General features: G+C 39.0%; 1 protein-coding gene across 1 annotated transcript in view; it reads right to left on the bottom strand.

Annotated features, from left to right (window-relative positions):
• Positions 1-6,174: 6,174 nt before the first annotated feature.
• KPNA3 (karyopherin subunit alpha 3) overlaps positions 6,175-22,649 on the bottom strand; it is an 82,634-nt gene continuing 66,159 nt past the window's right edge. Inside the window, exons 10-17 of the mRNA XM_047755866.1 lie at positions 22,458-22,502; positions 16,758-16,889; positions 15,690-15,818; positions 12,883-12,987; positions 12,715-12,786; positions 12,396-12,558; positions 9,116-9,210; positions 6,175-8,719 (exon numbers count right to left, since the gene is read on the bottom strand). Of these exons, the coding sequence (XP_047611822.1) occupies positions 8,621-8,719; positions 9,116-9,210; positions 12,396-12,558; positions 12,715-12,786; positions 12,883-12,987; positions 15,690-15,818; positions 16,758-16,889; positions 22,458-22,502 (840 nt within the window). The 3' untranslated portion in view covers positions 6,175-8,620. The remainder of the gene's footprint in view (positions 8,720-9,115; positions 9,211-12,395; positions 12,559-12,714; positions 12,787-12,882; positions 12,988-15,689; positions 15,819-16,757; positions 16,890-22,457; positions 22,503-22,649) is intronic.

Below are 22,649 nucleotides of genomic sequence, written 5' to 3'. Positions count from 1 at the left end.
GGGGAGGCGCGGCGCGGCGCGGGGCGGGGCTGCTCGGCCCCGGCGAGGTGGAGGGAGGCTTCCTCTCCCGCCCTGCCTCCCAGCGAGCGTGCCGAGCCCCAAGATTTTAAGTCAGGATCTTGCTCACCATCTCGCTGAACTGCCAGGACCCAAGCAGCTCCCAGACCACGTCCAAAAGACCGGTGGTCGGCACGCATCTTCTGATGCAGTTTGATTCTTAACAAGGCTCAAAACCTTAAGCCAGAAAGTGAAGTCCAGATGTTGGAAATTTTGCTAATAGACGGAGGAGAATTTTAGGGACAAAGGTTCTATTTAGCCCCTTGAAAATTTTGCAATTAGTACGGGTCAGTGGTGTTCTGAGCCACCCAGTCTGTTTAAAGCTCTCATGGCTTACTCTGATCCTATTTTTAAAAAAGCCAGAAAAGCAGCAAATGTTTGGGGGAGAGGAGCAATAGGCCACATGGACTTGGTGCTAGATACTTCCACCTGCATTATATCATCTAGCTTCATGCCAACCCTAGGAGGTCAGTATGTGCATTCCTATTTTATAAATGTGAAAATAGGCTCAGATCAAATAACTTGTTTAAGGGCTCTCAGTGACAGCCAAGACTAGTGCCCATGACTGGGTGTTGTTCCTAAGGCTTTTGACCCACACACACTGAGGTCTTAACAACCAACCCCAGTCAGCCCTCCGTATTTGCGGGTTTTGCAGCCGCGGATAGGGAGGGCCAACTATGGGATTTGAGCCTCCAGATTTGGGTATATTTGGGGACTTCTGGAACCATCGCCTGGTGGGTACCTAGGGACGACATACTAGCTCTCTTTGAAGGCAGTGTCACTTTATCAAGATCACCATATTAACCTTTTCTAATTTGCTAGCATCTTGTTCATTTGCCTTTAACCTTCTCCCCCTCTCCCTTCCACAGGGAGACTTAGCAATGGAGAAAGGAATCAGAGTTTTAAAAAGACTGTAACCCTTATTGATCAAGCTTGTGTTGTCAATTCTGAATAGCCAGATAAAATATAGAAAACCAAGAAAAATTTCAGATAAAAAAAGACTTAATTTAGAAGACTATTCTAATGTATCACTAGGGTACTTATGCTGAAAAAATTATTGTTTTAAAATATGGTATACACACACAATGGAGTATTATTCAGCTATAAAATGGGAGGGAATCCTGACATGCTATACCATGGATGAAACTTGAGGACATTATGCTGCATGAAATAAACGGGTTACAAAAAGACAAATGCTGAATGATTCCTTTTATATGAGGTCATTTAAAAAGTTAAATTCCTAGAGACAGAAAATAGAATGGTGGTTGCCAGGAGCTTAGGGAAGGGAGAAAAGGCAAGTTGTTAGTATGGTTAGAGAGTTTCAAATTTTCAAGATGAAAAAGTTCTGGAACATAGTTCCACAATAATGTGAATACACTTAAAGCTAGTGAACTGTACATTTAGAAATATTCAAGATGTGTACTTTGCACAAATTAAAAATGACTTAAGACAAATATATGATATCACTTATGTAGATTCTTATATAACTTCGACAACTATACTCAATATCTTGTAATAACCTAAAATAGAAGAATGTAAAAAAAGTATATATTTATACATATATGTATAACTGAATCAGTGCTGTACACCTTGAAACCTGCACATTGTAAATCAACTGTATTTCAATAAAAATTAAAATATGAAAAAAACCCCAAAATTTGACCTCAAAAAATATTTTAAAAGTGAAAAAAGGAAAGTGACTTCTGGCACTGAGAACAAGTTCAAAAACTTTCTCCCCTAGTTACTCACTATATCATTTTAAATGTAGCTGTTAACACTGTATGAAATTTATTTATACATGTATTGCCAGTCTCTTGCCACTAGAATATAAGCTCCACAAGGCCAGGGGTTGCGTCTGGCTTAGTTACTGTTGTATCCCTGGCACCTGTTACAGAGTTTGGCATATATGAGTTGCTCAATTAAATAAATGCCAGCTGAAGGAGTGGTTATAGCCAATCCTGTCTCCTATGCTTTGGATTCTCTCCTGTAACTTAGGTAATTAATGATCACTCTTCTCTTGTATATTCCGTATCTTTCTCAACTGGTTTTCCTCCATCAGTTTCACCACACCACTCTTAAGTGATTACCCTGCCTTGTTCCCCTTCAGAGTAAAACCAAAACTTAAGAACCTGATTCCATTCACTGGCTTCATATTCTGCACCTGCTCCTCAGCCCTTCCTACTGAGTTTCCACCCTCATTACCACAATGATACAGCTCTCACTAAAGGTGACCCCTGCATCACTACCTTACTTTTCCTGACCTCTCAATAGCATCACTGGACACTGAAATCTCTTCTCCCTTTCTTTCCTTCTTTTTTATTTTATTTTATTTTATTTTTTTTTTTAGGGCCACAACCGTGGCATATGGAGTTTCCCAGGCTAGGGGTTGAGCCAAAGCTACAGCTGCCGGCCTACACCAGAGCCACAGCAACGCCAGATCTGAGCCGAATTTTGCAACCTACACCACAGCTCACGGCAACGCCAGATCCTTAACCCACTGAACAAGGCCAGAGACTGAACCTGCAACCTCGTGGTTCCTAGTCGGATTCATTTCCGCTGTGCCACGACGGGAACTCCTTTTCCTTTCTTTTTTTTTTTCTTTTGTCTTTTTAGGGCTGCACCCGTGGCACATGGAGGTTCCAAGCAAGGGGTCTAATTGGAGCTGTAGCTACTGGCCTACCCCAAGCCACGGCAACGTGGGATCCTTAACCCACTGAGCAAGGCCAGGGATTGAATCTTCGTCTTCATGGATGCTAGTCAGGTTCATTTCCGCTGAGCCACGATGGGAACTCCTTCCCTCCATTTTCTGCGAAGGCACACAGGGTTTCTCTCCACCTCGCTAGCCATATCTTGTTTCCTTTGCAAGCTCCTCCTCCCTACATGCCCACCGAATGCTGGAACTCCACAACACCTGGTTCTAAGCCCTGTTCTTACGCTCAGTGCTGGACCCAGGCAGTCTCACCCTCACGCTTAGCTTTAGTAACCACAAAACAGGCAGAGGATTCACATCTCCAGCCCGGCCCTCTCCTCTGAGTTCCAGACCAGTATTCCCAACCGCCCCACTGGACAGTCATTTGGATGACACAACCCAACCCAACCCAAACTCATCATCCTCTACTCCATGTCTGAGTCTCAGTGTTCCCCATCTTATGTTACTTCATTCATCAGCTACAGCAGCCCAGAGACACAGGAATCACTGCTACTTCCCTCTCCCCACACTCCACATCTAAGGCATTGCCAGCTGGGTCAGTTTTAGGCCCTCTTGATCCCCCCCACTTCATGGACCACGATGTTCACTGTCTCTTACCCAGTACTTCACACTGTTTTGACGTGTACGCACCACTAAACCCAAAGTTCATTTCCTGTCCTTGCTTTACCACCCAGTGGTTGTTATTAAACACAATTCTCCTATCATCACTCGTGCTTAATGATTTACCATTGCTCTTAGAATACCGAAATTCCTTTATATGACTTACAGGTGTGGGGTCTGGCACCTCTCTCTTCAGCCCCTCTGCTGCCCCTCAGCGGTCCTCCTCCCTTTTCAACCCCAACTGTACTTTCTTTCACTCCTCTGAACTCCTGTGCTGCTTCCTACTTCATATGCGCCATTTCCTCTACCAGAAAAGCTTTTCCAGTGAATCTGCCCAATTAACTCCTGCTTTTTCTTTTTTTCTTTTGTCTTTTTAGGGCTGCACCCGAGGCATATGGAGGTTCCCAGCTAGGGGCTGAATCGGAGCTGTAGCTGCCGGCCTAAACCACAGCCACAGCAACCCCAGACCCTGAGCTGTGTCTGTGACCTACACCACAGCTCATGGCAACACCAGATCCTTAACCCACTGAGTGAGGCCAGGGATCAAACCTGTGTCCTCAATGGATACTAGTCAGATTCATTATCCCTGAGCCACCATAGGAACTCCCGTAACTCCCCTGCTTTTCATCATTTAAAAAAAAAACTTGTAAGTTTCCTTCTGAGTCCAATCTCATAATGCTTCAAAGTACTTTTCAACCTATGCTGTGATTTTTCTGGTTCAACTCCAGCTTTCCCAGAGAACTTAAAGATCTTCAATTAAATATGCTTGAAAAACACTACTATAGAGCAGCGTTAAGACAAAGGGCAGTCAACACATCTGGCTGTTTCACACTTCTTTTAGCCACGGGAGACATTTAAGAGGGTAGCAAGTTACCCATATTCCCATTTCTATCCAAAGTCCTTTTGCAGGAGATGGGCCCAGGGCTATCAGGAGTTCCCAAGGTGATCTGGGAAGTGTGGTTAGTGCTACCTCTGTTTCTCCTAAAATTGAGAATGAAGAAAAGGCATTTTTTTTTTTTTGGTCTCTTTTTATCTTATGAATCTGAAGAAAAAGCCTGGCACTATTCACAGAACAAAAAGGCATGCTTAGGCTGTCTCATCTGAACCACGGAGTTTTCTAAATGAGTTGGTTTAGGCCAAGGGTCACACCTGGGGCAGTTCTGGCCTTGAGGAAACATTTGGCAACGTCTTGAGACACTTTTGGTCATCCTGACTGGGGAGGGGAGAGGTGCTACCCACATCTAGTGGGCAGAGCCTAAGGATGTTGCTAAACGCCCTACAATACTAGGACAGCATCTCATAACAAAGAATTATCCAGCCTAAAATGTCAATGTTGAAGGGTTTGTGAAATCCCGACTTAGGTTAAAATTGGTTGAGGAAATTCACAGACAAATAAAGAGGCTAAAGATGTGAATAGGTTACCTTCCTAACTGCTCTTCCTAAATACTTTCTCTTGATAGAGTACTGAGCCCATCTATACACTGTGGACCCTTGCAGGGGGTTAGGGCGTTTTAAAGTCCTTTGCACACTTAAATATCCGCCTATAATTTAGAGTCAGCCTTTCACATATACACCATTTTCCATACAGCAGTCCCTCCGTGTAAGCAGATCTACATCAACGGATCCCACCAACTGTGGGTCGTGTGGTCATGTGGTACCACAGTGTTTACTGCTGAAAAAAATCCATGTATATAGTGGACCCAGGCAGTCCAAACCCACGTTGTTCAAGGGTCAACCTGGTATATAGAGATAGAGCCTCAGCTATATACTGGTTTTCAGTTGTTTAACAAAGCACATTTCTGTGATGAGTTCCTTTTACACTCTAGACAAGGGAGTGGTGAGCATTCTTTCTGATATATGCCTTAAGATTTACAGCTTAATGTACAGAAATTATACTTTCTCTACATAGATTTATTTAAAACCCCCAGTTCAATGAGCATTAAGAACATTCATAACCATTACTGTAAGACAACTGACATTCACAAATTTTTACTTGCAATAATTAAGTAATTAGTCTCCTGAAAAGAACAACCTTTCTGAAGGAAGTCATGGCAAGATTAAGTAGGAACACTCTAATTTATTTACTTATACACTGAGTTCTTTCAAAAATAATTTGAGGTGCCATAATACAAAAGTAAAAATATCTGCAGGTTTCATTTAGAGCCGTGACCTCTATCTAACGGGTTAAAACTACTGGGTTTATTTATTGTCTTCCATAGTTCTTGTTTTCAGGGGATAGAGAGGCTTTAATAAAGTTTGGATTTTTGTTTCATGAAAGTCTTAATTATTCTCTTTTCAAATGGCCTGAGTTACGGTATTTAAACTTGAGATACTCAGAGGGAACATCATATGATGAGGGCAGAGACTGCAGTGATGCAGCTTCAGGCTGAGGAATGGCCCGGATGCTGGCAACCACCAGGAGCAGGAAGAGGAAGGGTCCTCCCTCCCCTGGAGAGCACACCTCCCAGCCATCACCTTGGTTTCTGGCTTCTAGCCTCCACACTGTGCAAATTTAACTTTCTATTAAAAGGTAAGACGCCGGGTATTGTAAGCCACCTGGTTTGTGTACTTCATTATGGCAACTTAGGAAATTAGTGTAGATTTTGGTACTTCATTTTTGTTAGAAGATATTCTTAAATCTAGCATTGTTATTAGTTACCCTGGTTTAAAATACAATGAAAGAGCAATTCAGGATTCACCTCCATTGCAGCTGATGTTGGAAAAAGAGTTCCAAAGTTAAATTTAACCACATAGAAAACAAAAATAGGAAATCAAGATACTCTCAGAAAAAGTTCTTCAATGTTTTATCATATTTGATAGCAGCTTTTTTTTTTTATTGGTTACAAAACCTAAGCCCATATACAAAATTAGGAACACATTTAGATGCCTCTTTTGAAAGAACGTTTTAGTCTTTTTTAACTGAGTTTAAAAAAAATAAAAACAATGCAGTTTTTCAACACTGTTTTGAAAACTTAAAAGTGCAGCAATATACTTAGTTTCCTTTATCTATGAAATGGTGCAATTCCAATTCCAAACTGGTAAGGTCACAACAAACTGAATCAAGCAAATGCACACGTAGGTCTGCACTACTTGATGCTAACGTTCACTTCTGTTAGTTTGCACTTAAAACACAGGAGGAAATAGGAATCGGCACAGTAGAGGCCCAATTTAATCTTGATGTGTGCAAAATTTAAAAGGTAACTGTAAGTATGGGGAGTCAAGAAGAAACTAAACTGGAAGGGGTACAGTTCACAATATTAAGAAGATTTGGACTTTAAGGGTTTCACCGAAGTTTGTGACCTTACTTAGCTTTGACTCTGTCATTCCTACTTTTAGTGAACACCACACAGTTTCAAAAATTTAGACTAAAATGTCTGAACAGGATGCAGTTACCATATGAAGCTTTAACTCAAAATTTGGATAAAGAAAAAAAGGCACAATGAACTTCAACTCAATTTTATGTGCACAAGAGTTGAAAAGTCTGAGCCACCTTAAAGAGAAATTGATTCTAAAATTTATAAAACCTATAATAATCAGAGGCCAAACCACTATATTAAAACAGATTCTCTAGCAAGTAAAAATCTTGCAGTTTAAACATACGCTTGTATCCACTTGAGATACAAGACAAAACTCACTCTTTAAAGTGGCTCCACCTTGGCAGATACATAGATTTGTAATGAATGCACACCTGCTATATGTTGTTTATCAGTGAAAATACCCCCGCTGATTCACAAAGCTCTGATGGCATCTGTCTCATCTTCCTCACAGTAAGTACACCCCCCCATTGGGTAACTAAGTTAGTTTAGATTTCTATCCTTTCACATCAATGCATTGGGAAACCATACCCAGTAAACAAGAGCAACAAAACCATTTCTGTGACAGCACAAATTATTCAGTTTAAAAATGTTCAAATCCATATCCTTTCATTAATAACTGGGTCAGACAATTTACCAAAAGCAGTAACTTTACACAGTAATACCAGATTTTGCAGAATTAAAGATCACTGCAAATCAGGTTTATGTTAAATAACTGCAGATTATTCCTCCATGCAGATCCTTGTCTGAATCTTTTTATATGTGAATATGCTTTTCGAATAGGATCTGACTGAACTTTCCCATACTCAAAGAATGAAGTTTTATGACACTTCTAAATAGTTGCTGGTTTGTTGCCAACCACATTATCAAAAGCACTGGTTACTAAGTAAAAAATATTTTAAGACTAAATTACAGTAAACATGAAAGCTCCACAGTTTAAACCCAATATAAATCAACCATATCCAATTATCAATTTAAAACAAAAAATATTAACTCCTGAAAGCTGAAAGCAAGATTTTCTTTTTAAATATCACCAATGGGTACTTCAGACTTTTATAATTTTTGTTCTTGTTTTTTTCTTCATAAGGGACTCTTGCTTTCAACTTAAACAGAAGTTCAAGTCCGTAACAGGTTGCAGCTCAGGTAAAATACCATGCACAGCATTTGATTACTTCAAAACAGCAGGAACACACAGGCTGAAGTGAGTGGTCAAATAGGGCTTGCTGTTCTCAAAAATTAGGTATAACGGCGAAAGCTTTACCATCCATAGCTAAAGTTCTTCCTCCAACCCTGGCTTCTGAGGCAGATAATAAACACATCAATTACTGGTAGATGAAGTATAGTTTTTTAAAACTTATCTGTTTAATCAATAACCAAGTTTCTTTTTTTAAGTTACTTTTTTGTGTGTGTCAGTTCCACCAATGAAAATCATTTGGCTTGTAACTTTAAAATCTATTCTTCCACATAAAGAGTATGAAAATATGTTTGTGGAGGACAATGATGGAGGCTCAGGTCAGACTGCACCTCTTTAAAGTCTTCCAACGTGTGTGTGTGTCATACCAAAGTGTCTTGATCCACAGCGCACCATTTTGCAATGGAATATCAAGTGGGAAGCTGACATGCCACCACTATGGAATATTCTAAACTGAAGACTGCAGTTGTCAGCATGTGGCACCAGGGAACGGGGAAAAATACGGGAGTTGAGATTGTTAAGGAGAATTCTAAAACAGTTTAGGAAATCATGCATATGCATTTACAGTCCATGTGGATAGTGACTTTTGGCAACTGCAAAGTGACTGAGACATGGCTTGCTTTAGAAGCATCAAAACGAAGAGGCATGTATGTTTTGGAGCCTTTTGTAGTTGTTGTTCTTGTCATTTGGTAGCCATCTGGTGGTGCTTCATATTGAATGTGGGAGAGATGCTGCACTCAATTGAAATTAAAAATTAAATTCTTTTGTTTGAAGGTTGGCTGTTGGGTCAAAATTGTAAGTACCTCCTTGGGTTGCTTCAGGAATGAGGCTAGGATCTTCATCAATCTATAAAAAGCAAGAAAAAATCTTTTATGTTAAGATACTATACATTACAGTGTAAGTAAGAGTAATTTACTTCTTAGAGAATTCTGCATGAATGTTATTACCGAAAAACATTCAAGTAAATCAATAGTAATGTCATTAAGAAATTCAACCATTTAAAACTAAACACACATTTAAAAATGGCCCCATTCTTAAGCTCCTATATCTGTGGATTTATTTTACCTACCCAAACATACATCACTTCTATAATTACTAATTCTTCCCATTTAACAAATCACAAAAGCGACAAGGTGATGGAAATAGAGCATAAACCTAAGTCACAGAAAATTCACAGTAACCTTCCTTTATGTATAGATTTTAACATACATGCAGATGTATTATACTTTAATATATACTTACATCATCACCAGAGAAATACTGATCTATGATTTCAAATGCTAATTTATATATGTCTTCATTTTCATGTTGCTGTAAAACTTCAATTTTCTCCAAACCTGATAAAAATAAAACAATCAAAATAATTAAGAACACACTAATAAAAACTGTGCTCTTTTTGGTGTTCTGTTGTGGCTCAGTGGAAATGAACCTGACCAGTATCCATGAAGACGCAGGTTGGATCCCTGGCCTCACTCAGTGGGTTAAGGATCCGCCGTTGCTGTGCTGTAGGCTGTCGGCTACAGCTGTAGCTCTAATCTGATCCCTAACCTGGGAACTTCCATATGTGTGTGGCCCTAAAAGCCCCCCCCCCCCGCAAAAAAACCCCAAAACTGCTCTTTTTAACTATGGAAAGTCCTAATCAACTCAGGAACCCTCCCATTACCCTGCAAAGATGATATCTGGTCTTAAAAAAAGATAAAAAAAAACCTGAGCTGCTCTGGTTGGAGGTGTCACATCGCACTAATTTCTTCTTTTTTAGAAGCTCTTGAGGTACCCTGGCCCCTGAGGCAGGCAGTTTAAAAAACACCTAAACATCCCATTTGACAGTGAGGAAGCTGTGGCACAGAGACGTGAACGGGTTTATTTCAGGTCACATGGCAAGTTAGTGACAGAACTGGAACCAAGATCTTCCCCAGACCCCTTTCATATAGTCATGCTGCTGCATTTAGTAAATTTTATCTTTCTCTTTGTTTTCCAAAAGTTATTACTTTTACATAACTACAAAAAATAAAATTTCAGGGAGTTCCTGTCAAGGCACAGCAGAAATGAATCCGACTAGGAACCATGAGGTTGCGGGTTCCATCCCTGGCCTTGCTCAGCGGGTTAAGGATCCAGTGTTGCCGTGAGCTGTGGCACAGGTCGCAGATGTGGGTTGGATCTGGTGTTGCTGTGGCTCTGGTGTAGGCTGGCAGCAACAGCTCCAATTAGACCCCTAGCCTGGGAACCTCCATATGCCGCAGGAGCAGCCCTAGAAAAGGCAAAAAGACAAAATAAAGTAAAATAAAACTTCAGAAACTTAATGACTGATACAAATAGAAGATAAAAATTTTAAATTTGGGGGAGTTCCTGTCGTGGCACAGCAGAAACGAACCCAACCAGAAACCATGAGGTTGCAGGTTCGCTCCCTGGCCTCACTCAGTGGGTTAAGGATCCAGTGTTGCCATAAGCTGTGGTGTAGGCTGCAGACACGGCTTGGATCTGATGTTGCTGTGGCTGTGGCAGAGGCCAGGAGCTGTACCTCCAATTCGACCCCTAGCCTGGGAACCTCCATATGCCGCAAGTGTGGCCCTAAAAAACAAACAAAAATAAATAAATAAATTTTGAAGTAATTTCTTTCTTTCCTTTTTTTTTGTCTTTTTGTCTTTGTTGTTGTTGTTGTTGCTATTTCTTGGGCCGCTCCCGCGGCATATGGAGGTTCCCAGGCTAGGGGTCAAATCGGAGCTGTAGCCACCGGCCTACGCCAGAGCCACAGCAACGCGGGATCCGAGCCGCGTCTGCAACCTACACCACAGCTCACGGCAACGCCGGATCGTTAACCCACTGAGCAAGGGCAGGGACTGAACCCGCAACCTCATGGTTCCTAGTCGGATTCGTTAACCACTGCGCCACGACAGGAACTCCTGAAGTAATTTCTTTAAAAAAAATTAATAGGGTGCTTGTCCTATAGCCACAGTGAACTGCAGAATGCCTTTATTTATACTCCTAATATAATCTATGTATCAGTTGTACATCTATTTTAATAACAAATATCCTTCCTTGAAATGTCTTTTTAGCTAGGTTATTTTGAAACAGTTTCTTTTTTTCAATATAGTAATACACAAACCAGAAAAATGGAAAAACAGGTGTCAAAGGCAATGGATATAATGTGCTTTATAAAAATTATAAAATGCCAAGTAAATATATATCCAATTATACGTATTTCTCTCATAGGCAGAAACAACTATATTGATAAAAAGCTAGAGTAACAATTCTTTAGCTTAAACTTTCTGGGTTATGCTATTTGCACCAGAGTACAATGCTCTTTTCAAATTATCTTTAAAAGTAAAACATCTTAAAACAAAATGAACAGTGAATTAAATAGTAGTGCCGTACAAAGATCTGGCTTTTAATTATGCTTCTATCACTAACTACTTCTCTGACCATGCACAAGACTCCTTAACATCTCTACATTTTCTTCTTGTTACCAAGAAAATACTTCCAATCTGAATATTCTATGCTGTTACAGCATTTGTTTTCTCTTGAAAATAAACTTGATAGTATAATCATACAAATTAGTCAATGAAACATAAAATAAAACATGACGTTAGGGTAACTTCAGGTTTGGGCACTTTAGTGCATACTGAACATGCACCTTTAAAAACAATTTTAAAATATATGCTTCAAATGTCATTACCAAAGAAAATAATGACACAGTATTTCAAATCTGAGTCCTTTTTCATTAAAATTTCCAAGTAGGAGTTCCCGTCATGGCTCAGTGGTTAACAAATCCGACTAGGAACCATGAGGTTTGGGGTTCGATCCCTGGCCTTGCTCAGTGGGTTAGAGATCCGGCATTGCCGTGAGCTGTGGTGTAGGTTGCAGACGCGGCTCGGATTCCCGTGTTGCTGTGGCTCTGGCGTAGGCCAGTGGCTACAGCTCCGATTTGACCCCTAGCCTGGGAACCTCCATATGCTGCGGGAGCGGCCCAAGAAATGGCAAAAAGACCAAAAAAAAAAAAAATTTCCAAGTAACTTCTACAGTAATAATCTCAGCATGTAGTTCTAAGGCTGAAACAAAGTATCTAGATGACCGTGAAATCATTAACCTTTTCCAACAGTATGGAATAATAGTATTTTACAAAGTGAGGTCCAGAGTCACATGCTAATAGGTATAACATGAAAAAAATGTTTTCACTGTCAAGGAGTTTGAAAAACGCCAACTTTAACAAAGCTTCTAAGTTTCTCTACTATAGTGGTTTCCAGAGCTTTTAATTTGCTTGTATGCAATGTGACTTCAAAGGGAGTATTTAGGTTTCCTAAAAAGCACTGTGAATCTCTAGGAATGTTATGGAGTGTCTTTCACAACCAGTTGTTTTGGAGAAAATCTTCTGCAGTACTAAAACAGCAAGTGAAGAACAGCAACAGCCTCAGAGGATGTTAACAGCAATGTATCCTAACAGTTTTCTTTCTGATTAGCTCTCTCTAAAGGAAACAATGTTTAGAAGTTCTAGTGCTCAAGTACTTTTCTTTAACCAACTTCTTACCTCCACATTCTTCTATTATTTCAGCTATTGTGCTTGCTTCATCACCAGCCATTATCAGAATGTTTTTCAGACCATCTAGAACCACCTGAACGACTTGAGAATCTTTTACTGACAGTAAATTACAGAATGGTGGTATTACATTCTGCTGTACAAGGTACTCAACCTAGACAACAAAAGAGAAGAAATACTTCTATTTATATAATTCTCTTTCCCCCCCAAAGAACACAATACAGGGTTTATAACCAGTCAGAAACTCCTAAGCTTCAGAGTAGTATGCTTTCCAATTATTAACAATAATAACAGTTTTTTCCAGACTCACTTGATCTTTTCTGCCACTTATCGTTAAGTTGCTAATTGCCCAAGCAGCTTCTTTTTGTGTTCCAAAGTCCCCCTAAAGATTAAAAAAGAGACATTAAAATGAAATTTTTGGTCAAAAGTCTTGGTTATTATATACTGACAGACATGATGAACTCTTACTATGACTGACCTTAGCAAGCTGATGAATAATCATAGGGATCAGTCCAGCATCTATCACAGCTTGAACTTGCTGCTGGTTGCCTGCTGTAATGTTGGAAAGGAACCACACTGCTTCCTAAAATTGAACAAAGTACAGGGCACCTTTATTTGAAAAATTGTATCTTTAACATGTTTCATGTTTTATTTTAACACATTTATACATACAATAACAAAATCACCTCAATTGCATTAAGGGAAATGCATTTAAAAGTGATTAGGTTATATAGAATATCCTCTTTTAAACATATAAGGAAACTCTATCCATAATAACTGGGCCCATGAACCTAGCTTAACCTTGCTAATACAGATGCCCAGGACTACAGGCTAGACACTATTTTAGACAATGGTTATATGGCAATGAACAAAACAGACAAAAAAATACCTTTACTCGTCAAACTTACATTTTTGATGTTTGAGGTCCCTCTAAAAGACAGATGATAGAAATAAACAGACAACTGAATTTCCTAATACTTTCTTAAAACTACTTCTAAGAAAGGTGAATTGCTTTATTGTAAAAAATTTGCTGGTAAGATATATTTAAAAACTAAGCTTCTAACTAGACTAGGATGGTCAATATAACAAATTTTATTGTAACTTTAAAGTATTTAGGTCACAAATAGGTTTACTGTACTTTTAGTCATATGTACATCTTCCTCCTTCACAAATTAAAGATTGTAACTTCATTTTGCCATCCAACTGTGATGAGGTGTTAACAACTGACGAGTTGGTGTTTAGAGTACAGGGTGTTTACTACACTATTTTTGCAAATTTCTCGTAGGTTTGAAAATTTTCAAATTAAAATGTTGAGGGGGGAAAAAAATGAGTTGGTAATTTACACCTCCAAGGAATGTGATGTAAATAACCAAATGCAAATAACACAAATGCTCAAGGTGAAACTTGTGAAGCAACTACCTGCTTGCTGAAGCTGAGCAGGTTTTTTATTTGAACACTTTTCCTTTCCCCCTAATGTATCTTCACTGAGAGCATATCAGATAATGACCAGAATTTCCCTCCACCCATTTCTGTCTAACTTCCTCACTTCTCAGCTCTGTTTCCAATAACGGAATACATTTAGCTGCTAAAATCACTTCCTATTAGAACTTCAGTAAACATAACTTTCCTAGAGTCTAAAAGACTCTGGCTTCTTTCCTTTCACTGGAACAAAATTACATATAAAATGTGATTTCTGACAACATACTTTCCATGAAGAATCCAACTGTCAAATTATAACTACGTAAACATAGTTTATAATTTATGAAATTTATAAAGTAACTGTATAGATATAGTTATGACAACAGAAGCAATGATCATTTGTGTTGGTTTGGAGGATGGTGGCATTTCAGGCAGATAAAACTGTATTAACCTTAAATACAAATCAAAACCATGAAATACCACTTCACAGGAGTAGGGTGGCTACAATAATTAAAAAAGGGGGAGTTCCCTTCGTGGCTCAGCGGTTAACAAACCCGACTAGGACCCATGAGGATGCGGGTTCGATCCCTGGCCTCGCTCAGTGGATTAAGGATTCGGCATTGCCGTGAGCTATGGTGTAGGTCACAGATGCAGACTGGACCCCGTGTTGCTATGGCCGTGTTTTAGGTTGGCAGCTGTAGCTCCGATTCAACCCCTAGACTGGAAACCTCCATATGCCACTGGTGCGGCCCTAAAAAGACAAAAAGCCAAAATTGGAACCCGCAACATACCATTTGTGGGAATGTAAAATGGTTGGTGGGGCCACTATGGAAGAGTCTGGCAGTTCCTCAAAAAGCTAAACATGCAATTATCATATGACTTGACAATTCTACTCACAGATATATACCTAAAGGAACTGAAAGCAGGGACTCAGAGACACTTGTACACCAATGTTCACAACAGCATTATTCACAACAGCCAAAAGGCAGAAATGATCCAAGCATCCATCGACAATGAATGAATGAACAAAATGTGGTATACACGTACAATGGAATATATATTCAGCCATACAAAGGAATGAAGTTCTACACAGAGTCTCCAACAAGGATGAAACTTTAAAATATGCACATGAAGACTAAAGTACTTAAGCACATATTCAATGGTGGTTTGTATCTCAAGCTTAAAATCTTTAAAAAAAGCTAGTTTAATGATCCTTTAATTTAGGCACTGCATAAATTAAATTTCACAAGGAGATTAAATTACAGTCTATTTGTTTTTAAGAGACACCAGCAAAAAAGAAGGTACCAGACACCTCATGGAAAATTTCATATGTACTCTTACCTAGTGGCTATTAATTTACTACTGCTCTATTTATTGAAATAAAAACACTGGTTAATACAAAAATTTTATCCTGTGATGATGATCATGGCAGCACTTACAGGAAGAAATTAAAAACTGAAACATAGCAATTGCAGAGGTAATAATTCTCATCTTAACTAAAGTGGTAGTGGGGTTTGCTTTTTTTTTTTTTAACGGCCACACCCGCAGCATATGGAGGTTCCCAGGGTAGGGATCGAATCAGAGCTGCAACTGTCAGTCTACACAACAGCCACACAGGATCTGAGCCGTGTCTGCACCCTACACCACAGCTCACAGCAACACTGGGTCCTTAATTCACTGAGGAAGGCCAGGGATTAAACCTGCATCCTCACGGATGCTAGTCAGATTTGTTTCCACTGAGCCATGAAAGGAACCCCCATTAACTAGAGTGGTTTTGAAGAGCATCACAAACAGAAAAGGGAGGCAGTTAAAAACGAGATATGCAAAGAGAAAGAAATGCACTGTTGAGGCTGTTACATGCCTTACCTTATTTATCTTCTCTTTTGGGTGTGATAAGAGATTTGGGAAGTGGGACAGGACATCGCAGTTGAGAACAACCTGGGTCTGCTCATCGGTACCTGTCACTATGTTGCCAACCGCTCTGAGTGCTGCTGTCTGGGGTGGGGATAAAAATTTTTTTATAAATGTATTTGTTTATGATGAAACTAATTCTATGTTTCTCATAATCCTGAGAAAACGTAAAAATGCCAGGGGTGAGTGATTAAAACTTACTGCATTCTTACAAAGTACTTCACGGAACCGATAGCAATTTTGAATTTTAAATAATTATCTTGTAAAAACTAGAACTATATGGAAAAATTGTGTGGAAAATTGCTGGAAAAAAGGTTAAAATAAAAAATACAAAAGTCTGTTTTTAACAGTAATTTTTATCTATTACTAAATTGGCACAACAGAAAGATTTTACTCAAGGTCTGGAATGGGCACACATTTCTAACTAAAAGACACTTCGGCAGAAGTGGGATAAACAGATCTATCAGCCACCCATCTCTAATTAGAGTAAGGAGAAACTGGGTGGGGGGGGGGAGGGAGAGAAAGAGGAGGAAATGCAGTTAGGAAGCTGCTGCAATTATCTGGAGGAAAAAAAATGACTCGAACTAAATCCGTGGCTCTAGATACAAGGAGAAAATGGATTTGAAACCCATACAAGAAATGACAAGGTTTTGTACTGGAGGGAGACAAAGCAGGAACATTACGGTTTCTAGCTTGGACTCTGCTGTCCACTCAAGGGGGATGAGAAGAGGAGCAGGCTTGTGGGAGAAGATATGTTCCGTTTCTGCCTGGTTGAAATGACAACGGAATGCTTGAAGGAGTTCTCAGAGGCTATGCCTAAGGACTCAAGGGCAATTGGCTATATGAGTCTGAAACTCAGCGAAGAATATGAATGAGATAAAGATTGACAAATCGACAGAATCAGATTCAGTATAATAGCAGAAGAAATATTGAATATATGCGCATATATGCAGAACTGAAGCCTGGATGTACAAGTGAATTGGTTACAGCAAATACAAGTAAGAAAAATATTTAAATACTTACTTGAACTTTCACTTCCTGATGGCTCAGAAGAGGCACAAGAAATGGGACAACCCCTGAATCAATAACCATCTGTATCTGCTCATTACCTCCATCTGTCAGGTATGACAGTGCCCAAACGGTATCTACGAGAATCTACAAGAAATAAAAAAGAATTACCATCTAATGAATTGTGTGAATGCTTAAAAGACACAATACACTTAAGGGATGGTGACATAAAAAGTAATTAAATTTTGTTTTAGCTTGGTGGCAAAAATATCTGCTGAGGTGATTCATCTATTAAAAAGTAGATAAAACTCTCTCAATACCTACCTCAGTTCATTCCTCACAGAAATGACACAAAGAAATCTGGGACAACTTCTACCCCCAACTTCCACATATATATATTAGGTAGATAAATTTTAAAATGGGCTAAAAAGTAATTCTCCCTGCCCACACAAATTGAATACCCAATAATTAAGAGGAAGCACTTTGTACACAGAATGAGACCAATATATCATGCCGCTTCAACTCTAGGAGAGATCAAAAGATCATCTCTCTAACGCCAGTAGTTTTCAAACATGTTTATTTAGCAACGTAATTAATTTCTCAGACAAAAGAAATGCCTTGGCTCTTTAATTTTGGGGAAAAAAAATAATTATTGCAAAGCTCTTCAAAAAATCCCCAATTGAAGAGCATACAGTATAAACTATGCTCTACACCCATCTAATTTTGCAAATAATAAAATCATGAAACAGGCTCAGGTTTTCTGACTCATTCAAAGTCAAAGAGCTTGTATGTAGCTTTCCTTGATGTCTTCACAGAGGAATGTAAGCACAGGTTTGATTTCATGTGACATCCAGAGATGCCTCCTATTAGAATATTCAAATTAAAGATATTCAGTGCTCTGAAATAAAACAGCAGTCACTTGAATTCAAATTTTTCCATGTACACTTCCCAAAAAGTATACAGATTAATAAGAACAAATAAAACCACATATAGCCCACACTTCCAGTGTTACCAGGAGTCTGAGGACACTACAAATTTCAAATTACCTATAAGAAGAGAAAAAATGAATTCCAGCTTTTGTCTGGACCTCCTGCCCTAAGCCTATATGAGACTTCAGAGAGAGGAGACAGGAGTGAAGGGCTTAAAGGTAAGATGTCCCAGTAAAACGAGGACCACATGTAAAGTAAAACAAACCCACGTTAGTGGAACAGAGACCATGCGGCTAAAAGAACCTACGATATTTACCAATTGCCCTTAGAAAAATCTGCTGACACCTTTACTAGAGGATGAGCTTTGCTGAACTCAGAGATAACTGAGGAAAGAGTTCACTGTAGATCAAAGACTAACGCAAATGTGAAGATGAAAGTGGAGGAAAAAATTATAAATGTTACAATGTTTCATGAAAATAGGAATATTACAACTTTAAAAACAGGAGGACAGAAGCTATGCCTGAGAGCTGCACCCAGCTACCATCACACCCCTTCACCAAGCAAGGCCTCTTTGCTAGAGGTGTCTGCGGATGCTGTGTGTGTGAACAGAGCTTGTCTACCGTCCAGTCTGGCAGTTAACAGGTAACAAGACTTAAATAGGAAACAGGGTCTCATAACACCCAAAATGTGCAGGCTTCAGTTGAAAATTACTCGTCATACCAAGAACCAGGAACATCTCGACTGAAAAGGGAAAAGATAGTCAACAGAAGCCGACACTGAGATGACAGAGATACAGGAATTATCTGACAAGGATTTAAAGTAAATGTCATAAAAATACTTCAGCAAGCAATTATGAACGCATCTGAAAATAAAGCAAATGAAGTCTCAGCAAAGAAATAGGAGACATAAAGAAGAACCAAATGAAATTTAAAACGAAAAAATTCATTAACCAAAATTTCAAACTCACTGGAAGGAGTTCTCTCACAGTAGAAGGGAGAGAGGGAAAAAAAAAAGATATATTAATACAAAATCATCCAATTGGGGAAGGGGGGAGAGACTGCAAAGAATGAACAGAGCTTTAGGGACTTGTAGGATGATAACCTTTGTGTCAGCAGAGTCCCAGAAAGAGAGGTGACCTGAAAAAATATTTGAAAAAATAATGACTGAAAATTTCCCAAACTGGGCAAAAGATTCAAAAATGGGAGAACGAGGTGACAGAAAATAGAATGAGCTCATCACTTATTGTATGGATAAAGATAGGAATCAAGAAATGCCAGTCAGGGAGTTCACATTGTGGCTCAGCAGTAACGAATCCAACCAGCATCTGTGAGGATGCAGGTTTGATCCCTGGGCCTTGCTCAGTGGGTTAAGGATCTGGTGTTGCCGTGAGCTGTGGTATAGGCTGCAGAAGCAGCTTGAATCTGGCATTGCTGTGACTATGGCTGGCAGCTTTAGATTCAACCCCTAGTCTGGGAACTTCCATATGCCACACCTGTAGCCCTAAAAAAAAAAAAAAGAGAGAGAGAGAGAGAGAAGCACAAGGGCTTGTGACTAGCATCTGAAGTGTGACTGTGGGTGGGGGGAGCGGGGCACCACGTGGAATCTGACACTATCTATAGTGATAGATAGTACTGGAACTGAATTAAATTGTGGGACACCCAGCTGTGTCGTAGATGCTTTTTGTTGTCGGGACCCCTCCTCCAACACACTTGGTGATCAGAAGTATGAGAAGTGGTGTTTTGTGTGAGTAATAAAAGAGACACATAGGAGAGAAATACAGTAGGGAAGAAAAAACTGAGTATTCACTAAACAAATCTATCCTTTTCCTGTAAATTGTGAGCCTGAGTGTAAAAGCTTTTCAGTGATTCCTTCTAGCGAAAGACTGAACCTAAAGCTGGTGTTGGGGAGCTCTGACATACATATCAAAGAGTGTCACTAAAAATCAAGTCTCAGCAAATAACCAAACTGCTACAACTAATTAATTTCATTTATACCAGCAGCAAAATAAGGTAGATATGTATCAAATGTTAGGTTTACACTCGAAATTGTCTGGGCACATCAAGTCACAGATGGACAACTTCAACAAGGACAAGAAAACCAAATGCTATGGCCATCACTGTGATTTCACCTTAAATTTTAAGAAGCACAACTAGACATCAAAGGAAGACAGACTGACCTAAATCAGTCCAGATTCCTTCTCTAGTCCTCAGGGTCAATCAATATTCAGTTCTTTCTTCAATGTCACAAACACAGAGTAAAGTCCATAAACCACCTAATTCCATACCCCAACACAGCTTCTCCAGCAGTCTCACTGGTGACTGTCTCATGAGAGAAGTCATTCTGCTATTTTACACCTCTCTGTGCTGTTGTTCTTGTCTTGTCTTGTGTCGGCCCTTACATCCAAGTTAGAAAGCTGGGCATTATCCCTGACTCTTCTCTTACCACCCATGTCAAAACCAGCAAATCTATCATCTAACATTCCTCTAGTTTTCCCTTGTCCTCTTTATCCTAATGTCTAAGTTCCAGTATTGGCCCTAATTTTCCCCCATCCACACCACAAAATCACCAACAATCTGCCTTCTCAACTCCAACTTCCCCTAAAATCTACACTCCACTCAGTGGATACGAACTACCGACCCATAACATAAACTACACTATTATTCTTGGCTTCCTATCATCTACACAAAGATGATAGATAGAACCTAAGGTGGTATGCAAGACTGAATGATCTAGAACCTACTAAATCTCTGCCTTACTGTTTTCCCCCCACTCTTTGCTTCATAATTTATGCTTCCATCTCTCTACTTTAAAAAAACTTCTTGGCTGGTTCCCTTCTCCCTCTTTGCCACTGCTCAAATGCAGAGAATTGCTCAGAATTCAATTTTTAGCCCTTTTTCTAAATGCTACTCAATGTCCATATTTTCATGAATCCCTTAAGTGCTGATAAATCTCTAAGCACTGTTTTTTCCTTCCTGGAAGCGTTACTGTGGAAGAACAACAGGTAAGTCAGAATCAATAAACTCATCATCTTCCTCAAACAGTCTCATCCTTTGGCTTGACTCTTAATGGTTCATGGTATTATTATCCATTCAGACAGCCAAATTAGAAATCAAAGTAATTTTTACTTTTCCTTCTGATACCTTCCTCTTGAAGTACTAGTCACATTATCTCTCCTAACCATTACTGCTTGAGGTTTACACCTTCACCAACTTCCTTAAACCTTCCCAAACTGGCCAGCCTACATCCAAACTTTCCCCATTCCAGACCCTCCTTACAACTCTCCCAAGTTACTGTGAACATGAGCACATCACTCCTCTATCTAAAAAACTGGAATGACTCCGCACATATTATGAAATAAAGCCCAAACTCCTTAACACAAGATTGAAAACTCTGAAACTTAACTCCTAGGCAAATACGTTTATTAATTATTTGTTCTTCACACCTGCTGTGTATTCTCTTGAGCCCTTAGTATCTTTCTCCATGTACCTGAAGTGAACTTTTCAACATGATCAAATCCTTCTCATCCTAGTTGTATGACTTTAGACAAATTATGTAACTATCTGCCTCCTTTACTGTATTTGTAAGATGGAGATAATTATAATAACCAACTGCATAGGATTTTTGAAAGAAACAAATGAGTTAACATATGAAAAGTGCTTAAAACAGTTACCTGGCACACTTTAAACCTTTAATAAATGCTAACTATTTACATAGTCATCTTTATAAACAGACAGGGTTATACAAACACAAACATTCAACATTCAACAAATCAGAAAGATCGTGGTTGGAACATCAGAAGTCAAATAAATGCTACAATCAGTTCTAAATTCACTGCAATTGATCCACTGTTTTACTCCATGGAAGAATAACATTTAGCCCTGATACATCCAGGATAATTTTCAGACTGCCGGATACAAAAATTTGCCAGAATTTATAGAGTAAATGCTTAATTAAATCTCATGTAATGAACAAATTATCTAAAGACGGCTTTGCATTTAAACTATACTTGGTGTCCCTCAATACCGTACCTCAAAAGGTTGTAGTCGGCGGTCGGTTGTGGTTTCATGGAAAGAAAGCAAGATCTGTCATCATAAGATCTCAGTTTTCAGTACCAACTTTGACCCTAACAAGCTCTTCAACTTTGGATAAGTCACTTATTCTTTGAGCCCTGAGGCTCAATTTCTTATATTTTTCTTTCTTTTTTTTTTTTTTTTAGGGCTGCACTTTTGACATATGGAAGTTCCCAGGCTACGGGTGGAACTGGAGCTGCAGGTACCAGCCTGCTCTATAGCCACAGCAATGCCAGATCCCTAACCCACTGAGTGAAGCCAGGGATCGAACCTACATTCTCATGGATACTAGTTGGGTTCTTAACCTGCTGAGCCACAATAGGAACCCCCTCTTATTCTTTAAAATGGGGACAATAATATCTAGCCTATCCAATATAAAAACTGAATGAGATTAAAAGAATTATGAAGATGCTTTTTATACAGTTTTTATCACTTTATAAATACTGATACTTCAAAACACTAATAATAATGATACAAATAACTAATTTAACTACATCTGTGATAATTTCTCTAAAGTTATTATTTTTGCTATATAAATCACTTGAGATATAAACTTAATTTAGCTTCAATCCTGTTTCTGAAAACTACATATACATTGTGGAAGCTGGACAAGTTAATAAGATACATGGCAACATTTAATAAAAGCATTAAGAATAAATACCCCTTTCAGTCCCATCCAGAGTAAAATCTCAAATCTAAGCTTCTGCTTTACTTACATTTATGTCCGTATGGTATATGAGGACACATAATGCTGGTAAAATCTGAGGAAAGAAGATAGACAACAAGTAACACTAGAGTTGATGAAGATGTCTTTGTAAAACTAAATAACAGTTTTTTTAAGCAATAAATATTATTTGCAGGGCAAGAAAAACAACATTAAATTTGTGTGAATCTCTATTGGGAAAATA

This window comes from Phacochoerus africanus, chromosome 13, assembly GCF_016906955.1.
Source record: "Phacochoerus africanus isolate WHEZ1 chromosome 13, ROS_Pafr_v1, whole genome shotgun sequence".
Lineage (NCBI taxonomy): Eukaryota > Metazoa > Chordata > Mammalia > Artiodactyla > Suidae > Phacochoerus > Phacochoerus africanus.
The sequence above is the reverse complement of the archived record's forward strand: the minus strand, read 5'-3'. Positions and strand labels throughout refer to the sequence as shown.